Below are 21655 nucleotides of genomic sequence, written 5' to 3'. Positions count from 1 at the left end.
CACAGGCCCATTGGGTCTTCCTTGTACTTTACTCTTGGCATTTCTTTCTTAATGTCAGACTTTTTTTTTTTGTTATATTTGGAACATCTGAAGCAATATGGAAAAGATGAACAGAAAAGGATTATTCACTCTCATACTACAAGATCTAAGGAGCATCAAATGAAATTATGATGTGGCAGATCCAAAACAAGCATAAGGAAGTACTTCTCCATATCGCACATAGTTAAACTGTGGAAGTCCCTGCTCCAGGATATTGGGATGCTGAAAGTATACTTAGGTTCAAAAGGTCAGTGGCTAAATTCATAGAATAAAAAACAGTCAAATAATCTACCACAAGTATATCATATCTGGCTTAGTCGGTTCTACACTAACAGACTGCGAGAAGCTGGGCACATATACTCTTGTTGTTTAATCTTCCCGGACATCTGCTAGTGGCCTGTCAGAAACATGATACCAGAAGAGACAGACATTCCATTTGACCTAATTACAGCTTTTCTAGACTAAGAACATAAAAAGTGCTACAAGAATTAACAGGAAAAGGGCTACTTATTAGACAAATACACCATTTTTTTTAAAACACACAGGACTGAGATACATGAAGAGAGTTATCCTATTCCATCAGTATCCATTCAAAGACACACACTGTTCGAAAAAACAACTGGGGATACTATACAAATTCCTAATTTCATGCTTGATACTGTAAAATCTTTAACACCATAATCAGCTCTAAGTTGCATTCTATGCACAGTCTGAAAAAAATCACTTGTTTAGATCAGAGGTGTTGAGTCAAAAAATCAGTGTACGCAGCCCTGACACACAACATTGTTCCTGGCACCTACTGCAAAGAATCATTCCAAAATACTGCAGTGAACAGTATGCTGAGCATTACCCTCTACATCCGCTTACTAATTAGCTCAATATATTTCATAATTGGATTCTATATTACGACCTCTTTAAGCAAGACTAAAATGTAAGCCTTCATCTAGGTGAAGACTGCTAAGTCTCGTGTCCTGGATGTATGTGACATTTTGTAACTCAGAAAGCAGCTTAAACTGTAAATGAATGGGCTTTTTTAGAACGCTTTCATGATTAAACTCAAATATATCTCATTAAGGTAGTAGTATACCCATACAAAAATCATTCCGAATTATTAAAAAATGGGCTAAGTATTCACTTAGATCACAGCAATACATAGTAAGAGTGGTTTCAGTGGATTCCTCTATACAACATCATGATTACTGTCATCTGATCATAACACAAGTGCGACTAACGCAGCTGCCATGTCAGCTTCTCTTCAGGGGCTAGGTCTTAATCATAAATCAACTGAATGACTAATTCAACATTGTTAAAACCAGCAAGTAGCTGCTTGGAGCCATTCCAGTTTTTACATCTTTCAAAAGGTCAATACACCTACTCAGACACACAATAGTCCTATCTTTCACTGTGTTTTCTTCTTTTCTAGGATTGAAAAATAACATGTTAGCACTTAAATGTAAGTATGTTTTAACTAACAATTAAAATGTTCATTAATTCTGAAAGAGTGACCCAGTAAAACAAAGACAATTTTACTTCTCCTTTCATACCCACAATTGAAAAGCCTCTCTTTGCTGTTTTAAATACTTCTATAGTTGTAAAAGTCTCACGAAAACATTTTACTGCTGAGCATTTCCTGCGTTACCCTTACTTTTGTTACAGCAATATTCCAAATTAAGCTCAGAAATCAACTTTTTCAAGTTGAATGACTAGTCTAAATGTGGCTTACATTTCAAATATGTACCTCTGCCCTCAAACTAATAACAAAAATCACAAATTAAGTGGCATCTAACAGCAAAATATATTGTAATCATTTACATCTGCTTACACCACACAAATGGCAAACGCCTACCGTTAGCATCCTTCATAGAAAAAAATTATTCTGCTCTTAAATATAAAAGCTTTGCTGCATAAATAGAGGATTTAAAGCTGTAGCAGAGTGGCTGAATGAAGGAAAATGGCAATCTTTCTGGTTCTTGTAGATGCCTTTCCCTATCACACAATGTTTCCCACTCATAAATACATGACAAATACTTCCTCAATCATTTTTTACGAGCAGGGATGCACAGGGGGTAGTCAATGGCTAGCTTGAGGGAAAATAGGAACAGCAGGAGGCAGAAACTGTACTGAAAATGGCTATGTGGTAAATTCTCTTCTGGAACATCACTCAGCTACCCAGGCTTTGATCTTTCAGCTACAATTACACTAACATCCATGAGATCTGGACATATTTTTTTAAAACGAAATTATTAATTGTAATAGAAACAGTTAAGCCATTTCATTATATGACTCCTCAATTCAACAGTCTGATTTTTTACAAATTAAAAATTGTAATTTATACAAAGATATGCTTTCAATTGGGTTTAACTATGTCATCATCACAACTAGTCTCACAAAAAACATGGGGTGACTGGCGACAGCTAAATCACAGACTGGCGTCTCCTAAGTAGTCTGTCTACCATTAGGGTCCGGGAAATGGTATTTACTGTACAATTAGAGCCAGTGAGCTCTACCTGTAATCATCCAAATACAGGTGTGAGGATCCCTTTTGGACAAGGAAACCAATGCATCCATTTTCACATAAACTTCCATGTCTGTACTGTTACAGCAAACCTCAGGAAACCTCAACATTTGCACTCAGAAAAAAATATCACCTGACAATAACGGAATGAGTGCTACTACCCGGATTTTGAACACTTTCTTGTAATAGAACCACTTTTAACATTTAAATATTCCTACCACAAAACATTCAAAGAATGAATAAATTAATAATTATAAAACTTGGCCAAACATGAAAAACTTAAATTATTGCACTGTTTATCAAGTTCAATCCAAGTCTGTTTTTTGGGGCTGAGATGGGTTGCTATTGAAAAGATTAAATTTTGTTCTTAAATACTAACACAAAATGTCTTGGAGTATCAAAAGGACAGTTTTAGTTGCAGTAATTTCACAGAATTTATTCTAATGATTTATTGGAGTTAACCATCTGACATTAATTATTGTTTTGGCTTCCAGTCTATGAATGTTTATTTTTCAGTTTAAAGCCTTCTCACTCTTTGATATCATATGGAAATGAGAATTTTTAATGGAAAATTGAAACCATGTGCATCTAAGTACTTAATGAAGTACAGGGAGAAACAGAGGGTGTACTTTAGGAGAATTCAGATATTCTGCTTTGGATACTTTTGATTTGTTTGGATGAGTTACACGCATATATCTGTTCACAAACATGAGTTTATACATCTTCAAAGTATTTCACAAGTGTTTAAAGATCAGAGTACTAAAAAAAGGCTTGTTTGTTTTTTAAACAAAGCATGCTGCAACTGATTTTTTTTTCATAGTATACTATTTAATCTGTTCCCTCCTCCATAAACTAAATATTTATTCCATCTAGAGCTTCCTATGACATGCTACATGTTGTATTTCTCAGCAGCGGATTTCCACCATGTCTACCATGCTAGCACTGAATCTTCATCCAGCTCACTGAATGTCTGATAAATACATGATGGTTGAGAAATCAATTTAAGTCACATTGATGTCAGAAATACGTGAATAAATCTTGTGCTGTCCATGACATTGAAGATCCTCAAGACAGGCCTATAAACTGTAAGTGAAGTGTGTGCAGCAGCAAGGAAACCAGACAACAGCAAACAGAAGTGCACTGTTAAAACGTGCAATTTTGCCAGTTTGAAAGCTTCCCGTGCAACTCACATAGCATTAGTCCTCTGGCATTCAATTCATTCCCTTGGAATGAAAGAGATGGCGTTCAGATGATCAGAATAATACAACATGATAACAACACACGTTTATTTGAATCAGTAGTTCTAAATCAAATATTCTCTTCATAGCTAATGGATTCATATAAAAATATAAGGAAGGAAAATATATTTTTTCTATTCTGTACCTTCATTCATGGTTTCACCACACGCATTGTATTCAAGCAGCACGTCAGTGGGAGCACAACAAACAACGAAAGTGCAACATCAGTTTTTATTCCTATTTGAATTAATATATTTTGACCTCAATGAGCAAAGAATTATTCACCATTGAATCAAATGTGACATAGAAACACAAATTTAGATATTTAACCTGAACATACTTACCATTTGTTTTTCTTTCTAATGTAGTCTTTTTCAGAGAGGTTAACCAAATAGATCATAGGTTTTGAAGTGAAAAACAAATGTTTATTCAAAACATCAATCTGGAAGTAAAAATGTAAGAGGAGAATTTTAAAAACAAATTATATCAACTTGAGCTAAATTTAAGACTATTTTCCTCATGGCATTTCTGAGAAGGCAACAGAATTAAAAGTCTATTGTGTAGATCACACTGACAAACAGAATTGACAATGAATTTAACATTCAGTACACTATGAATGTCAATTCCTAAAAAAACCTGAAAAGAGACAGTAACAGGTAGAAAAATTAGAATATAGTTCACGGGATAATACTTATAGCCTACCTCTTTGTCATTCCAATCATGATAGAAGCGGACAGCTTTCTTTTCATCTATTACCCAGGTTTTGATTTTGCACATTACATCCTATGAAAGAGCAAAAAAAAAAAAAACAAAAAAAACCAAAGTCAAAACTCATCTGGACATCTGACAATTCTGTTCCATAAACAAGGCACGTACAAATTAAAATTCAGCATGAACATGTGTCATGGTAACATGCTAATTAAAAATTAGACAATATACCTTAAAAACAATTTTTATTACCTCAGAAAAATAAAAATTTCTGTTTTAAGAGACATTAAAGACAAATAGCAATTACTAAAGCGATACAAATCCCATCATCAGAAAGTTAAATACATGAGATCCAAGTATCATCTCCTGCCATCAGGAAAATTAGCAGAGCTCATAAAATGTATGTAAAAATCAGTACATTTTAGATTGCTTTTCAAACTCAGTAAGACGCGACATTTCAGCATCCAGCGGGAGAGACCACGCACAATATAAACATGCCATTAAGAAAAGGGAATGGGTGGGAAAAAAACACCGCGAATATATTTTTAAAATTGTTTGCAAAAGAAATTGAGCCTATTATTGATGATCCACCCTTCAAGAAATTAATTCAAATGGCCAGAGCCCTTTTTATTCCGCATTAATTTTTCGCCAACACCTTCTCCCTCCCCCCCAAAATGAAACCTGCCAAAGCCTCCATTACACAATGGCAAGAGCCTTGCTCTGGTGACCTCCAACCAGCTGCATTCACTTTCAGAACATCTCTCTCCGCAGGAAATCTAAAGGCCTTTTAGTTAGCAAGCTAGTGTGCATTCAGAAGGAGTAACTGCAGGAAGAGCCCAATGTGCTTTGTTTCTCTGGCCTTTCTTCACAGAAAGATTAATCATCTGTGAAATGGAAACGGCAAACAGCAAGTGACACAAACTGAACCCTTCAAGCCTTTCCTCATCAGTTTTGTGGTGCTGAATCTGAAAGCTGCGTGTGGCACGGCTCTCCTTACAGGCAGGTGTTAATAAAAGGCTCTTGGGTCTGAAAGGTCACCCTTGGCTCTTCTAGAAGTAGTACATTTCTGAGTCGTCGATTTTTCTCAGAGATAATTTATGATCATGCTTTAAATAATGCATTTTTCTTGTTATAATTGACACAACTGAGAATTAAGGTATTTAAAACACAAAGAGCCATTCCCTGAACCGTTGAGCGCACAGCATTTTTTACACATAGTGCTACGTGGCTGAGGCACATTATAAACAACCACAAATAACATCAGTATTTACTACAGCCTTTTCTAGTCGAGCAGTTGCTGCAGTGAAAAACAAAGACAAAGCTCTTCGAAATCTTCAGATCCTGATTTGAAACCCTCCAGGAACAGGACTCCCCACAGACTTTAACAAGGAAGGGGCACGCTAAAACTTTTAATGAAATCTAACATGTTCTGACGAAGAATAATCACTTTTACTCTCCTATAACTGAATTTCACTCATAAACGTTTAAAAGTGGCTAATATAACACCATTTCCTACAAGGAGAAGATCAAAGTGCTATATTACAAATGCATTATGATTAAAAAAGCACTGTGCAGCTTTGCTATTAACTGTTCTTTAAACCCTAAAAGGCTTCCCATAGATCTCACTTGGCACTGCATATACAACCTTTGACAAGTAATGTAGACCATTTTTATTCATTGCCTAAAATTGTAGGCAATTATGTGCGTCACACTGGCCACCTGCAAATTCTGAATGCCTGCTCCAGTTGTCAGAGCAAAAAACTAATGTCGGAGGGGATTAATCTAGGGGGAGAGAGTCCTCTTTAATGGCTCCAGCAGGTGAAATGGCCCAGCTGGTTACTGTGATGAGTGGCCAGAACAGCTTATGTAGAGACATGCAACAAGATTACACATAAAGAAGAAAACAGTGGTGCCATCTTATCTTTAACCCTGTCTGCTTTTTATTTTTTAATTAATCGGCAGAAACGAGGCAAGGGAAGCAATTCTAACGACAGGTACTTTTCATTTAGAATCTTTATCTTCAGCTTTTGTTCAAATACAAAGACAAAAACAATCAACACAATCTCAAAGATTCCTGGTCAGCAGTGAAGGAATTCTGACTACAGGACATTTCAGGTTTTAACATAATGCTGTAGGCACCTACTATGTGGCTTTCAGCATTATAATTCCCCCCCAGATAGCAACACATTATTGCACATAAACTACAGTTGATAAAAGATTTACAGAAGAAAACATTATAGCAATAGTTGTCAAAGACAATCTTTTAAGCTCAAGCAGCAGGAAAATGTTTTCTTTTTAATTACCCCGCAAGGGGAGCTACGTATTGCGGAACCTCCAGAAAATTTCAAGAACCAGTGCAGCAAGCAACATTTGCTCTTTCTAAAGTGCATTTAAGCACATAGGTGTTAATCAGAGCTTCCCTTCTGCATTCAGCTACCTACAGCTACATATTTAAGCCAATTTTGACACAAACCTAACTTTTCAGAGTCGAGCTGTAGGTAGCCAACTTTATGCAGTTCGCAGCTGTTGTTCAAGAGGAACAACTGCACAGGTAACTTGAACAGGGAAGGCTGACCAACCCAAGGTGTTGTGCAGAGCCGACAGCTGTCTGTGCGCAGGTCTGTTTCAGTTTTACAGAGAAACAAGCAAAGCATTGGAAAGCTTTATTTAGAAAAAGGATAGAAGCTTAAAGCAAACAGAACATCTATGTCTGAAGCAAGAAGATGAAAAGAAAAAAATAGGAACTAATTACTCCAAGTGGAATTTTCTCTGATGGAATATGTGGGCAGCTACAACTGGCAGAACGTAAGGCAGTGTCCACAGCTAAAATGACACGAGTGACAGACGAACTCAAATCCTCCTGCACTGGTGGTGGCGTCACATTCAAATGAGATTTAATACAATCCCTTAACAACAAATCTGCTAAATGCTCATGACAATATGAAGAAAGGCAGCTATTCCCATATATTTCTTGTTCACTTGGCTGCCCCAATACCCCAAACAAACACAAAAAAAGCACATTTTGAAGCTATAATTCATTTAACACTATTTTTAGTTTTATTAATTGCTCCTATTTAGGCCTGGTGAAAGAATATGAACTGACCTTTTTACCTTCACTATCATTGCAACAGTCATTTAAACACATTTAGTCATTACTCTAGTTAACTCCAAGATGCTTAATAACAGAACGTGGAGCAATGATCCGCTTGGTTTCATTAGGGCTGGCCTCCCCAGTTGCACACTTCGAGGTCAGCCTGCCACCAGCAGAGCAATCCACCTCTTGCTGGTGACAAGAGTACTCTCCTGTTTTTCAGCTAGCAGCGTTACAGCAAGCGTCATTTAAAACATCATCAAAAAAGCTTCCAAAATCCAACTTACTTATGATTGTAAATGCGTATGAAATACAGAAAACATCATGAATAACAAATACCGCTGTTTTAAACACCAATTCATTTCTGACTATATCCTTGGCAATACATTTAGCGCATATGAATACTTGGTATATTTAGCTCTATGCAATACTGAGGTTATGTCCTGTCTCGTTTTCCAAAGATGATGAGCAGTCAACACAGAAATGTTAAGCAGGAACTTCGCAATACGTATTTATTTATAGTATTGTATGAAGTTGGGACATTTAAATTGCATCTAGGAGATTTATCAAGACGTGCTCATGAGATACTACTGCATAGAAAAATGTGCATACATTAATAAACTCTCTGGATGGATGATAGTAATAATGTGCGCCTATGCCAAATTCTTCTTGCAGCATGAGAGACTAAACTGAAGCTTGGAAAACTCACTTGCCTACTTGGCATCAGAGAATTGTGAGGCTTTTGTTGGAAATTAGCAGGGCATGTAATTAACTTCCGCAAATTTAATAAAGAAGTAAGCAGTCGTGAGGATTATCACTTCACACTTCAAAGTGCAAGTGAACTCTCCATGATTCTGCAGGCAGCGCAAAAGTCTCTGCTACTATGGAGAGCGACTATGAATATGACGCTTCTCTTCCTCTGAGGGAGATATTTCTGGGAAATGTGGAGTGCTTCCTGGCACCTTATTCATTTGCTTCAAGACTTTCAAGATATAGTAACTGACCGGCTACCTGTCAACACTTCAAAAGCAAACAAGCGTGTTTTATTAAAATAGTATAGTGTTGCCTAAATTGAAATAAAGTAGTAACAAAGCAAATGAGGCCTAGTTGTCCACATTCTATCAACTTCACTGTTCTGTTCCTCTGAAAAACTGTAAGAACTACCTAAAACATTAACTGTAGCTCTTACCTAGCTAGCACCTCGCATTTCATACACGAGTCATAGCAAGCCAGCAATGAAGGTAAAATGATCACATTCAGACTTCCCTCAAGAATCTGGCTAGGTCACATAAAAGAGTTTAACTAGAAAACAAACACTGCATACACTAAATGGAATCAACACTGCCTAAAGCAGTAGGCCTAGAATGTAATTGCAGATCGACAACCCTCTGTTTCCTGGTGATGCTCCAACTAAATTGTTTGCATATTGCTAGCTATGTTTTGCAAGCACCCTAAAAAAGACAATTTTATTGACAGATTATGAGAATAAATAACTATGAGCATGAATCATACATGCAGTGAACAGAACTGTTAGAGATATTTAGTGAAAGTAAACAACGTTTTTCAGTACAATAAATTCAAGCTCACAAGAGTACTGGATGGAAGATGAGGAAGTATCAACATGGTATTTACCAAGCAGAGGACCGGCACCTTGCTAGAGTGACTGAGACTTGAAGGTTACAAGCAAATGAAACGTACATTAACTAAAAAGACTAATGCAATCTTTGAGTATATAAGTACTAATGTCAAACATGAATACTTCTGCACTTTTCTGAGGAAATACTGAACAACGAAAGACTGTAGAAAAAGCATAAAAGGTTTTGAACAAGTGCTTATCCGTGAAGACCTGGTGTGCTTAAACCTTACTCTTCTATTCTTACTGCATTTCATGTATATAATTAACAAAAGCCTCAAAAAATCACTAACACGCAGAAATCACATGGCTGAAAGTTGAAGCTTGACAAATACAGACTAAAAGCATATTTTAAAACATGTTTTATAAATAAATAGCAAAAATATGCAGGGGATCAGACTAGATCATTAATATGATTCCATCTGGCTTTCAAAATAGCTATGGTGTTTTTTCAGACACGTATACAAATTACACAAGTCTGTAGAGAGTACAGAGTATTCCTAGCTAGTTAAGCTGCGCTGCTCGAAAAACAATTTATTGCACCTACACCATTCAACATTTAACATTTCCTTGTTAACACAAGGAAATACATGGTAACCAAAGTCCTTCTGTTCATGGCTTTCCTGGGAAAATCTTTTTCAGTTCTACCTGGCATAGCCTCATCTCTGTACTTTCCTCAGAGACTTTCCGGTAATTTACAAGAGAGACTAAAGTGATAAAAAAGGAATTTATTATAAAAGCAATGTTTAGAAACAGCAGTACTTTTTAAAGGACAATTAAGACAAAATTTCAAGTTTTAAAAAAAAAGTTAGATCATGTTTTTCAAATGTTTTCAGTGGTTAAATAAGCCATAGCAGCTGGGTGCAAGTAAGAGAACAAGTCAGGTACTGCATCAACTGGAGTGACAATGAGCTCCTCTGCGGTACAAAACAATGGCTAATCTCTTACAATTCCCTTGCTCACTGACTTTAATAAAAATACAATAGAAGTAATGGATTTAGGACAAGTGTATTATCCTTTCTTCTATTCAATACAACCTAACAGAGCCAATACAAGCTGTACATGGTATGAGGTTGACTCAGGGCTATATGCCAGCAATGCTTATGAACCACTGCAAGTACTTAAAACATTCTAAAAGAATTCCAGAGAACATAACTCATGTTAATAAACCTCAAATTCTTCTGCGTTGGTCAGCTTTACAGGTTCAAATGCATAATACACTTTTAAAAGAAAACAACGAAAAGATATATTCAGTCTTAGATTCTAGAAGAAAATTAAGCAGACATGAATACAAAAAGTAGTCTATCTACAAGTGATTCTCTCATTTCAGAAATTCAGAAAGGGAACTTGAACTGAAAATCAAATCATCTTTGACGCAGATTGACTAAGCTTTTCTTATTGCGTTTGTCTATACATCCTTATTTCCAAGGAATTCCATGTGAGAATGTTTGCTCAAGATGTAAATTAAGCCAACTGAGAAAAGCATATTTTTCAGAATACAATTATTCAGGTACAGAGTTGTTTTGCCGTATATATTGTCTACTTAAAAATTGTAACCGTGGCTTGATCTAGACATTCCCAGAGAGACGTTCCTTGCAAAAGTAATTATTCTAATCCACTGTTCAAATCCACACAGGAAACATCAGCCGTGATAGAAAGTAAGCATTGACTTCTCTTTGTCTACTGATAATTCCCAAAGAAATCCAAACATGTATTTACACATTATGTACTTCTACCTCAGGCTTTACTACCAATTAATTCACAAACATCTGCCATGAATATATTCCTGTTACATTCATAACGTTCTTCAGAATGAACTTTAATTTCCTCTAAATACCACATTAAGCACAGCAAATGGTCCACTGAAGATTTTAGGCATAATTACATGCATTAAGAATATAAATATTTTCTTGATTCCCTATGATTTAACATTTAAGTTACTAATTGTAACAGCCATTGGCAAAAAGTGTGTCAATAATGTACAAGTACAATCTTCCTTTCTTTCTTTTTCCAGTGGAACAAACTGACCTCTCAAACTTTCCTCACAAAAGGAGACGAAAGCAACTGACAAAAAGAAATCTAATTCACCACTGCATTTATCTTCAACTTGGAATGAAAGAAAGGTGAAAATTCCCAACTGACATCATCAGTTAGATGAAATAAGAGTTCATCCATCCGTGAGAACTCTGGTGAGTGCTTGCAGCACGAGGTCAGCAAATTCTGCTCAGCGCAATCCCATTCATCAGAATACTGCGGGAAGGGAAGATTTTCACCCTGTTTTCATCTAGCATATTGGTCATGAGAAGCAACAGAATCTACCATCCCTCTGCTGTTTGCGATTCATCTCCCAGGTGCTATTAGTAATTTTAAGAGAACAAAACCATCTTTCAAACAGCTCCTGTATTGTAAGGACAAGACCAAGACATTAAATGGAAGGGAGGAGGAAGGAAGGGTCATACATTACATAGATACATACGTGCTGATAGATATTTATGCTCTATGGTTATGGCCATCATACCAATTAATTCATCATCCACTGCAATAACAAAGCAAAGCTTGATGCAGTTCTTCTGCATTAAATGGTACTGATACGATTACACAAAAAGGCATCTTTAATTATTTACATAATCGCAATTGCTTTTGCTCTTAAAAATTGCATTCAGTTTCAAAAACTAACCTAATTCTCAAGTTGACACACTTTAGCAACAGAAATCAGACGTCTTGCAGAACTTACAAAAGCATCCTTTGAACTGAAAACTGGAAGTTCAAATGCAGTGGACATTGATACTAACCTATTGTAAAAGCTGCCTTTCAACTGAAAATTGGAAACTCAAACACTGCAGGCACTGATAGTGACCTAAAGATTTTGTCTTCGTATCACTGAAGTCAACAGTCTGTGTGAACTGAACTATAAATAATATTCTTGTGGTCAGATATATAAATCACAATACCATTTCCACTACAAATTACTCTGTGCTGGAATTCAAGATTTGGAGCACTAACAAAGGGATGAATGAATAGCTATCAATTGCGGAGGGTCAATCTCTAAGGACTAGAATTGAATCATGCAGGAAGGGTAATGGAAGAGAATCCCGTAATAATGCTCACTTAACTGTATTATATTGTATTAACTTGAAGATCTCCATCTCTAGGACTGAAAATCCCATAAATCACACATATATATACACACATTTATAAATATACATTTAAAGCAAGATCTATAAATATGAAGTATACCTCATTTTTGCTTTGAAATCTACTACCCAAAATGACAGATGAATGAGCTAACAACAATGAAGTTTAACTCAACTTCTTTCTCATATCTCTGCAGATACCAGCACCAAACAGATAAAATCAAAGCTACTCATTGCTTTCTGAAGTTATATTCATGCTTTGTACATACAAATATCAGGGACATTTTTGTTCTACAATACCCTGTTAGAAGGTCATAGTCAAAATATTACATAAAGATACACTGAGTCTGAAAGAACAGTACCCTTGGTGAAAGCAGGCAATCATTTCTAAGTAGACTGTGAGAACACTTGCAAAACACAAAAATGTGACTGTAAAGGAAGCTATTCCAAGCCTGTGTCAACAGTACATGTTGCCAATCTTGGACCATATTGTGTCATTGATTTTTAAGTAGAACTTGAAAATGATTTCATTGATGGCTCCTTAACAGCAGTTGGCTACTTTATTTCTGCTGACAGGGGATTGAGAAATCAATTCTGTGAGAGACAGCACTAACAGTTAACACTGTATTCAATAGCAAAGCCAGGTCATCACACAAAGGTGAACTTACCAACTGTATGCAACGTGGGCTTACATGAAGGAAAAAATGATAATTAACAAGTTTGAGCACAGGTGAGAAGGCAGGCAGTAGAACAAAAATCTCAGATTTAAGAATTCCTGGCTGATACAGATGGACTATTTGTTCTTTTCTTCTTTTCCCCCCCCCCATAGCTTTTAGAGATTTCAAACTATGGAGTTACAGCTGTGGAGGCTTACTGATAAAGCAGACAATTCATATTTGTGAAATACGAAGAATGACTTCTACTTTCAATTAGGTTCCATGAAGCACACACTGAAATCCCCTTTGATGCCAACAACAAGTTTACACAGGTCACACGCAGATTATAGTCTCTCTGAAATCAGTAACTTTTCCTTAGCTCTCATATTAAGCTTATTGTTATATCCAGCAAACAATCAAAGGAAAAACAAGCTCAACTAAGATCAATACTATTTATTTTCTTTCCTCACCTTCTTCTTCCTTCCCTAACCTTATATAGTGTTTTTCCTCAATAGATCTCAGTGTTCTAAAAAAGTGGAAATAAAAATGCAATTCAAGTGCTAGGTGTTTCTGTTCAACTGGGGAAAGAAAGCAAGTAGAAGGTCTGAAAGTGATACGGTTAAGAAAGCTTTCAGTATTTTTATTTGAATGAAACACAGAACTTCCAAAACTCTCAGTTAAAACTCTTGAGAAATTCTCGAGTGTCTTTTAATTCCAAAAAGGATCAGAAAACAAACAAAAAACACACACTACCAGGAAATATCAAGTTTTTCCCCTTTTAATTCCCCAGTTTTCCCGAAAGGGAAAATGACTATGAACACTTAAAAAAAAAAAAACAGACAACAGCTGTTTGTTGTGAACCTCTGTTGCAGAAAGAGAATATTATCAATGTCTAGCATTTTAATGTCATATCGTGTAAAAAAGGCAAATCCTGAGGTTTCCATTCTCTCCTATTTTATGGAGACAAACTGTTAGAAAAGAGCCCTTAATCCACTCTATACTACCGTCTCAATGACTTTTCTGCCCTGGAAAGAGGAAGCACAAAATACACTCCTAACACAGAATCACTGAATTATCTAAGTTGCAAAAGACCTTCAAGACCATCAAGTCCAACTATAAACCGCAGCTACCAAGTTCTACCACTAAACCATGTCCCTTAGTGCCACGTCCACACATCCCTTACACATCACCAGGGATAGGGACTCCACCTCTGCCATGGGCAGCCCTTTCCATAAGTAAATTCTTCCTAATATCCAATCTAAATCTTCTCTGGCACAACTTCAGACCATTTCCTCGTGTCCTATCCACTGTTACCTGAGAAAAGAGACAGACACCCTCCTTGCTGCAACCTCCTCTCAGGTACTTGCAGAGACATTATTTGGTTATTTGCTGCAGAGAGGTATAATCCTTAACTATTTTGCTTGTTATAGTTTTTTTCCCCACCAATCACACACATAGTGAGGGAAACCGTAAGGAAGTCATTAATTGCAGTTAATTTGGCAGGACAGTATATAAATACAAGCACAGGCCTTCTCTGCAATGCAAAACAGTAAAGGAAAAAAGACAAATAAAGCTGTAGAGGAGCTAATTACAACCCAGTAACTGAACATTTAAGCAAACTCATCCAGTAGATGGAAAAGTCAGAGATTAGCTATTATGATCTTACAGCTGCACAAGTCTATTGGTAGGAAATGCATAATCAGGCCTGAGGATTGATTTGCCAGGAAAAGAAAATTAACCAGGCAGATCTTTCACAAACCTTCACCCTAAAAAAGTCAATTTTACTAAGGTCTACTGCCCACCTTACAATTCAAGCATACAAGTCACAAAGGAAGACGAAGAAGATCCAAGATCAGCAGGACTCAAAAGACCTGATGCTCCACAGCACTTCCCTTGGAAGATTCTTTGGTGACTGTAGAGAGCAGAGTTCCTACTTGCAGCCTTTGTCTCCACAGAAGCATTTATTTGCGCCTCTCCCTTCTGTTCAGCCACCCATTTCCATGAAACAAAAGAATTTAATACCTTTGAAACCTCTATTGTTGTTGACAAACTCAGCTGAAACTGGCCAAGTGTAACAGCTGTTACTGAGGTTAGAACTGGCAGAGCAATGCAACTTCAAAACCTTGCGTTTTCTGTGCTTGTGTTCACAAAGGAAGGTTAAAATCCCCCAAGGAAAGACAGGAAGTCTAAATCACAAACACAAGATGACAAAGTCATTTTGACAGCTGAACTCCAAATTAAATAACAGTTAGAAGATTGAAGGGAAAGGCAAAGAAAACGGTAAGAAACCAAAGCTGAGTAGAGATCAACTAATAATGGAGATTTTAAAGTCCTAATTGATTTAAGTTGCATTTCTAGATTTGAGTTTTTGATTTACTGTCTCCCTTCATTTTAGAATAATCTGATGTTTTCTATTTTCAAGCACATGCCAACTTCCTGTAGCTATAAAATGAGTAAGAATAGCTCGGTTATGCAGCAGTAACTGTACCTATCCATTAGGGTTACATGATGACCATTAACAATTTAAAACACACTTTGGTTACATCTTCCTGCCATTAAAAAAAAAAGAAAAAAAACCCCTGTTGAATTCTTCCTGAGCACAGAAAGAATGATTCAGACAAGCACACTTAAAATCTGGACAAGAATGTTTCCATTGTGAGAAATTGAAGGCAGCTTTCTCCAGAGGTGACTGCACAAGGAAGTAAGCAAGAGGAGCTCAAGACTTGGACAGAACAGCATTTTCATTTTCACATCCTAAAGTGAAATATAGCCTTAGACTAAACTTGGAATTAGCTACAGACTGGATTTTTGCCTGTCTCTTTCTTTAAGATGAATTTAAAAAAGCAAGATACTATTTGAAACTGTAGGCATAAGCTGCACTGTTCCTCTAAGCAGACGCAACCATATATGAAAGACAAAAATCACTGCCCACATGTTCTCAAAACTGGGTTGACGTATGCGGTGACGTTAAGGTAAGCACACCTGATTCTCTCTCTGGGCTTTTATGAAAGCCTTCAAATCGTCCAACAATAGTTGTTTTTTTCCCTTTTACACCAATCAAGGAATAAAATACTTCTAAAGCCAGATAAAGGCTAGTTCTTCACCAACAGAAATTACCAAGGAAGCGCTTTTTATCACTGCATCATGGAGAGGGATATTTGATTTCAGATCCTACTCACTGCTCAACACTAGCTAGGACAAAAAAAAAAACAGCGCGCTTCAATATTAATAAACTAAAATACCAGCACTGACCTGACAATTTTTTTTTATTAATCGCTATCTAAAAAGCTACAGGATAAACTGGTAGTTTTCACTTCATAATTGCTAAGCATAAATAGTCTGTTCTCATATTGATATGCTGTTGTAATAATTAGAGAATATGCTTTATATACCACCAGAAATATCTTCAGAAGATTCATGAAATAAAGAAAAATTAGTAACTAGACTACTGGCAAACTGTAGCTGACTGAGAAGTCAAGTGGCAGTAAAATAATCATTTACAAAAACATACTTGAAGCTGATAATTATTATATATTTCTAACCTACAAAAAACCACCACTCTTACCCTGTGATAATTGAGTTCATTTAAACAGTTTTCCACAACTACATTCAAAAATGAGCTTCAACTAGCAGTCCTCATTTAACATGCACTAAAAACACAACGTGCAACCAGATCAAAAAGGTACATTCACTTGGTAGTGACACTAGGAATACTGGTATCAGACTGGAACTTAATAGCAAGAGTAATTCGGAAGTGACTGCTGGACTTTGAATTATGACTAAACCCCTGATCTAAGTTTGCTGAAGCACTGGCAACTCTAACATAATAAACCTGTCAGCAAGAAAATTACAGTTTAAATTTTAAAAATGACACACCTTCTCTCTCGCCACATCCCCCCCCACCTTTGGCAGGGGGCTTGGAGCTCGATGATCTTTAAGGTCCCTTCCAACCTTAGTCATTCTCTTTTATTCCAATGAGTTTTATAATTGAAATCTTAAGCTTTCAACAAAATTTCAATGTTTTTTATTTACACTAGAAGACACACAAAAATAGTAGTAGAGTTTTATATTATGCATGTGGGAAATCATTAGCAAAATCCAACAATACAAACATTTGAATTCAATGTAGACAGTAATAAATGATCTACTTTTATACTCACATATTCAGGTTTCAACTTCTTGTCTCCTCCTCTCACAGCTACTTTTTCTAGCTTGTCTATACTCTGTGTGATCAGTTCTTCATCTTTAAGTCTAAGTTCCTCATGTATTATTTCAATGTCTCGAACAGGATCTACACTTCCTTCCACGTGAGTGATATCATCATCTTCAAATGCTCCTAAAATAAGAGAAAATTTTAATTATGTACTAAGCCAACAAGACATAATTTAAAACAGATTATCAAGAATCACAAGAGTTTGTGATCAAAAAGTCAAGTCAGCAGGTCTGTCTTACTGTCTGTATACAAGCATTATAGGCAATATTTTATATCACACAGTTTTAGTTTGTTAATTTACGTATGAACTCCCAAATGCAAAAATTTATGTACGAAGATACAAAGCACGGCATTTTGCCATTTCAGGAGAGCACTCGTGGCCAGGCTGGATGGGGTTCTGGGCAGCCTGATCTAGTGGCTGGCAACGCTGTCCACAGCAGGGGGGTTGGAACTCCATGATCTTTAAGGTCCCTTCCAACCTAAGCCATTATATGAGTCTACGATTAAGCCATCTTTAAGAGTTTTTTTTCTAAATAAGAACAGATTAAAGCACTTTTCTGAAAATTGGTACCACTGTATCTAATGGTATCTTACCTACCAGTAGCAAACATAGCAGCGAAATTCAAAATTGTAGAACATTTTAACACATACAGTAAATGACTGGTGGAAAGAAAACCTTACAAATCATCCTGGCAACCCTCATTGGCTGACCAATTTTATGCACGAAGAAAAAAAAAAGTTCTAGACAAAGAATTCTGAAGTTCTGAATGACTCTTAGTGTTTCCAAGGGAAACGAGGTTTAGGAAAAAAAAAGGCCTGAAATCATCTGGCAGACCTCTTCCCTGTTTCAATCTACTTTATCACTGTGGTTCTGACGGTGATTAGATAATGAACCACTCAGACACACAATTTACACAGCAGCTAATTTCATCGGCCTGATTTGAGGGTATGGTTTTTAGGGGGCCATCAAAGAAGCAGATGAAGGTGCATTTGTCATATATGAGTGACAACCATTCACACTATCTGAACAAAATGGTGCTGGCCCTTATTAGAAACACATGCTATTATCACATATTTAAAGTGCAGTTGAAGCCATAATTTCAAATTGCCAACTGGAAACATAAGGGTAAAACAACCAGATATTACTGAAGCATGTGTGCTGACTTCATGCCCTTCTGAAGACAACGTGGCAACATAATTCAACTGGGGTTTAAATTATCGGATAAAAAGCATTTAAAAAATCAATAAATATTTTTAAAATAAAAATATGAACAATTTATTACTTATTCCTGGAACCATTTTCAGCGTAGTTGTGCACCTACCCCACAGCATTAAGTATATGTCTCAGAAATAAGTCACTATGAGGACTTCATTTAAATATTACCAAAATGAAAATAAACTGTTTTTTGCAAGAAAAAAAGGGCAAATTTTGTACTAACTATAAGATAGGAAAAAAGCTAAACTACAAACAACTCCTTAACTGACAGACAGCTGAGATTCTTCATTGTCAAAAACATCTTAAACTTTGGTTTTCCTTCTAACTTACTGAAAATAGTGGCTTTAGCAATAAGGATTTTAACATCAGAACAGACGATACACACGTTTAAAATGTTGCTGGCAGTCAAATATCAAAATCATTTTCAGACAAACACACAAAAAGCCTTTAAAATAGTGATGAGGGGAAGCTTCCTCTTTGCCCATCAGCTCTCACTCTCCAAGAATGAGCCCTGAGTTTCCCTGGTACAAAGAAAAGCATCTCTGCAACAGATGCAATCCTGAGGCTAGCTGTGATTGGAGAACAGGCTGCTCTGTCAAAAGAAAGCCTGCCACACTAACTCACACCAGTACAAAGCAGTTAAGGAAAAGGCACATAGTATTCACTTTCCATAAACCCTATTTGCGCACAGAAGTCAGCAATGGGACATGGGATGTCTGGTTGCACGCATAGAAGAAAATATCATTCTACAGATCTGCTTAGACTTACAAGGAAACTACTGAATTTAAGAAAACCTAAATAGGAAGATATAGCCATACAGACCAAAGAAAACTTTTCTATCAGCCCTTCTTTCTCAAGAGATAAAGAGTATTTAGTTAGCTAAAAAAGGAAAAAGTTTATCTTTCATCCTCGTATTAAGAAAGAAGCGTACATTGCCATCTAAATAATACGTTCTCAAGTCGTTCACATCTTCCCGCTGCATTTAGTGGTTAAAAAAAACCCCACACTGTTAAAGCCAGGAGAAAAGCTCTATGACTCAAGATCCCATATTTAAAACATAAAAATAAAACGTGAATGGATTATTTAGGTTTTAAGGAAGCTGGCTTCCAAAGCAAAAAAAACAGCAACTAGGAATATAAATCTGCTTCAACTGGCTTTATGCTCTCCGGGAAATGCCAGCGTTGTCTTCCACAAAGAAAAGGAATCAGTTTACCACAGAGATAGGAAAAAACACATACATAAAACAAGTTTGCTCAAGGAAATTCCAAAAGAAACATCTCCATCAACAAATAAAAGCCCAAGCTGAAATCTTTTAGAGGAAGAAAAAAACAATCCCAAAGTGATGAAGACCTTGTTCTCCAATGCATTTATAATGAGAAGGGTACAGTGGACAGGGTGGGAGGGAGCAGTTCTGAAAATTCTGAACTATGTGAGTAAGAACAGGATATTGATTAAAGCTAAGCATACAGTCATATAGGAAGGTATACGGGAAATCATAATCAGTAATTTGTAGAATGGATTGTGACTTCTCTGGTGTCTAGTGTGTCCCACCAGAAGTATATTTTTATTGAAGGTTTATCAGCTTTTCAAATGAAGTTGAAGAAATTCGCCTCTTTCTTCAATTATCCTAGCAAGGGGCCTTTTTTCAAATTATCCCCAGAAAACACCAATGGATTTGCATTTAAGCTTGAAACTTTTAACCTCTTCCACTTCCTCAGGTATAAAAGAACAAGGACTGTACAATTGGAAACATCAAACTTGCTGTAAGCAACTCTCCTGTGGTAAATTCCCATAATAATTTAGCAGCATGCAGAAACCACTATCCAAACAAGGCAAGGATTTTACACAGGAATATATTAAGCTTAACTACAAAGTTACTAGAAAGCGAGAGCTTGGAAATCCCCACTGCCAACTACGCAGCACCCTCTTTAGTTGCCAGCAGGCCCAAGTGTAAAGGATTCTTCAGTTCCAGGAATTTATCCTAGGCTATTTTATTTGGGCTGGCTGGGCCCACACTGCCATGAAGCAGTGCAGATCCTTTTCCTACAGCCAGGGAGCTTCGCATGGGCAGGTCTCTTTGGATTACCCAGTTAGCGATGACACCTATTTACAGGTGTTCAAATGTATTACTAGGAGGGAAAAAATAGTTGTAAAGACGCATTAAAGTAATGCAGTGACAGCTGGTTCCGTGCTTTGCTTCCAAGTGACACTGGATAACTGGGAAAAGAGGATGACTGCCTGGAGATGTGGAAGCCAGACTGGTTTTGTACTGAGGAGGCATAGGAACTGCCTATCTGCCAAGTACTGGCAGCAGTGAGGCCACAGGCTGCATCATCTCTTCTTCACATGCAAAAGTAATAACAGATAAATATGTATACGACACAGAAGTAATAACAGTCACGTTTTCAACAGTATCATCATTAGATGATGCACGTTTCTTTCCATTTCTTTCAAGAATCAGCTTCAAAATTCTTTGACAAAATTTACCTCTCAGCCTCCCAAGATTTTTGCATTGCTTATGTTATACCTGTCAAGATCTGATGACTGTATGTTATGTATTCATCTGAACAGAACCACTACACTTAGTTACAGGCTATCATCAACCAATTCATTCTCTTGCTAAAATCAAGTCATCCAATTACTCCTTGACTAATCAAGGCTGTTTTGGCTTTTTCTTTTTTCAAAAGGTACTCAACAGCATAAACAGCTCACTTACAAGAAATGGAAAGGGGCTAATCAGCAGAATTATTGTTTTGCTGCCACAATTTGCAGTATTTAAATGTAGTTGCTGATTGGACTGAAAGTTTTATGATATAGCATATAAAACTAGTTTGACGCAAAAACAAAGCTGCCTATAGCCTGAACTTTATTGTTCCTATTTGCTCCAAGCTGCTACCAAAATACAAATCAAAATAATACTACAAGACATATCTGATTCCTGCCCTAATTGCAATTATGGAAATTAATTAATATCTTCAAGATTAATTTATACTTGATATGTCAGTTGCTTCATTTCTTTAATTACTCTTATCCTTAAAAGAAAATTGAACAAAATATTTGGCGAATATTAAGCTCCACATAACAGCATTTTGGTGTTTTTTATTCATCTGTGAAAACTAAGTAACTGCATTGGTTTATGCTATGCTATAATTAAGAGGGATATTCATAACTTGATCAGAATCCGAACTGCATCACAAGCTGAAACTCCCATC

General features: G+C 36.5%; 1 protein-coding gene across 1 annotated transcript in view; it reads right to left on the bottom strand.

Moving 5' to 3' along the window:
* The window catches only part of OLA1 (Obg like ATPase 1), an 87572-nt gene that overhangs the window by 32569 nt on the left and 33348 nt on the right, over nucleotides 1–21655 (bottom strand). The window contains exons 5-7 of the mRNA XM_021399336.1: nucleotides 17175–17350; nucleotides 4495–4575; nucleotides 4137–4234 (exon numbers count right to left, since the gene is read on the bottom strand). Of these exons, the coding sequence (XP_021255011.1) occupies nucleotides 4137–4234; nucleotides 4495–4575; nucleotides 17175–17350 (355 nt within the window). The remainder of the gene's footprint in view (nucleotides 1–4136; nucleotides 4235–4494; nucleotides 4576–17174; nucleotides 17351–21655) is intronic.

Source organism: Numida meleagris, chromosome 5, assembly GCF_002078875.1.
Source record: "Numida meleagris isolate 19003 breed g44 Domestic line chromosome 5, NumMel1.0, whole genome shotgun sequence".
NCBI classification, from domain to species: Eukaryota; Metazoa; Chordata; class Aves; order Galliformes; family Numididae; genus Numida; species Numida meleagris.
The sequence above is the reverse complement of the archived record's forward strand: the minus strand, read 5'-3'. Positions and strand labels throughout refer to the sequence as shown.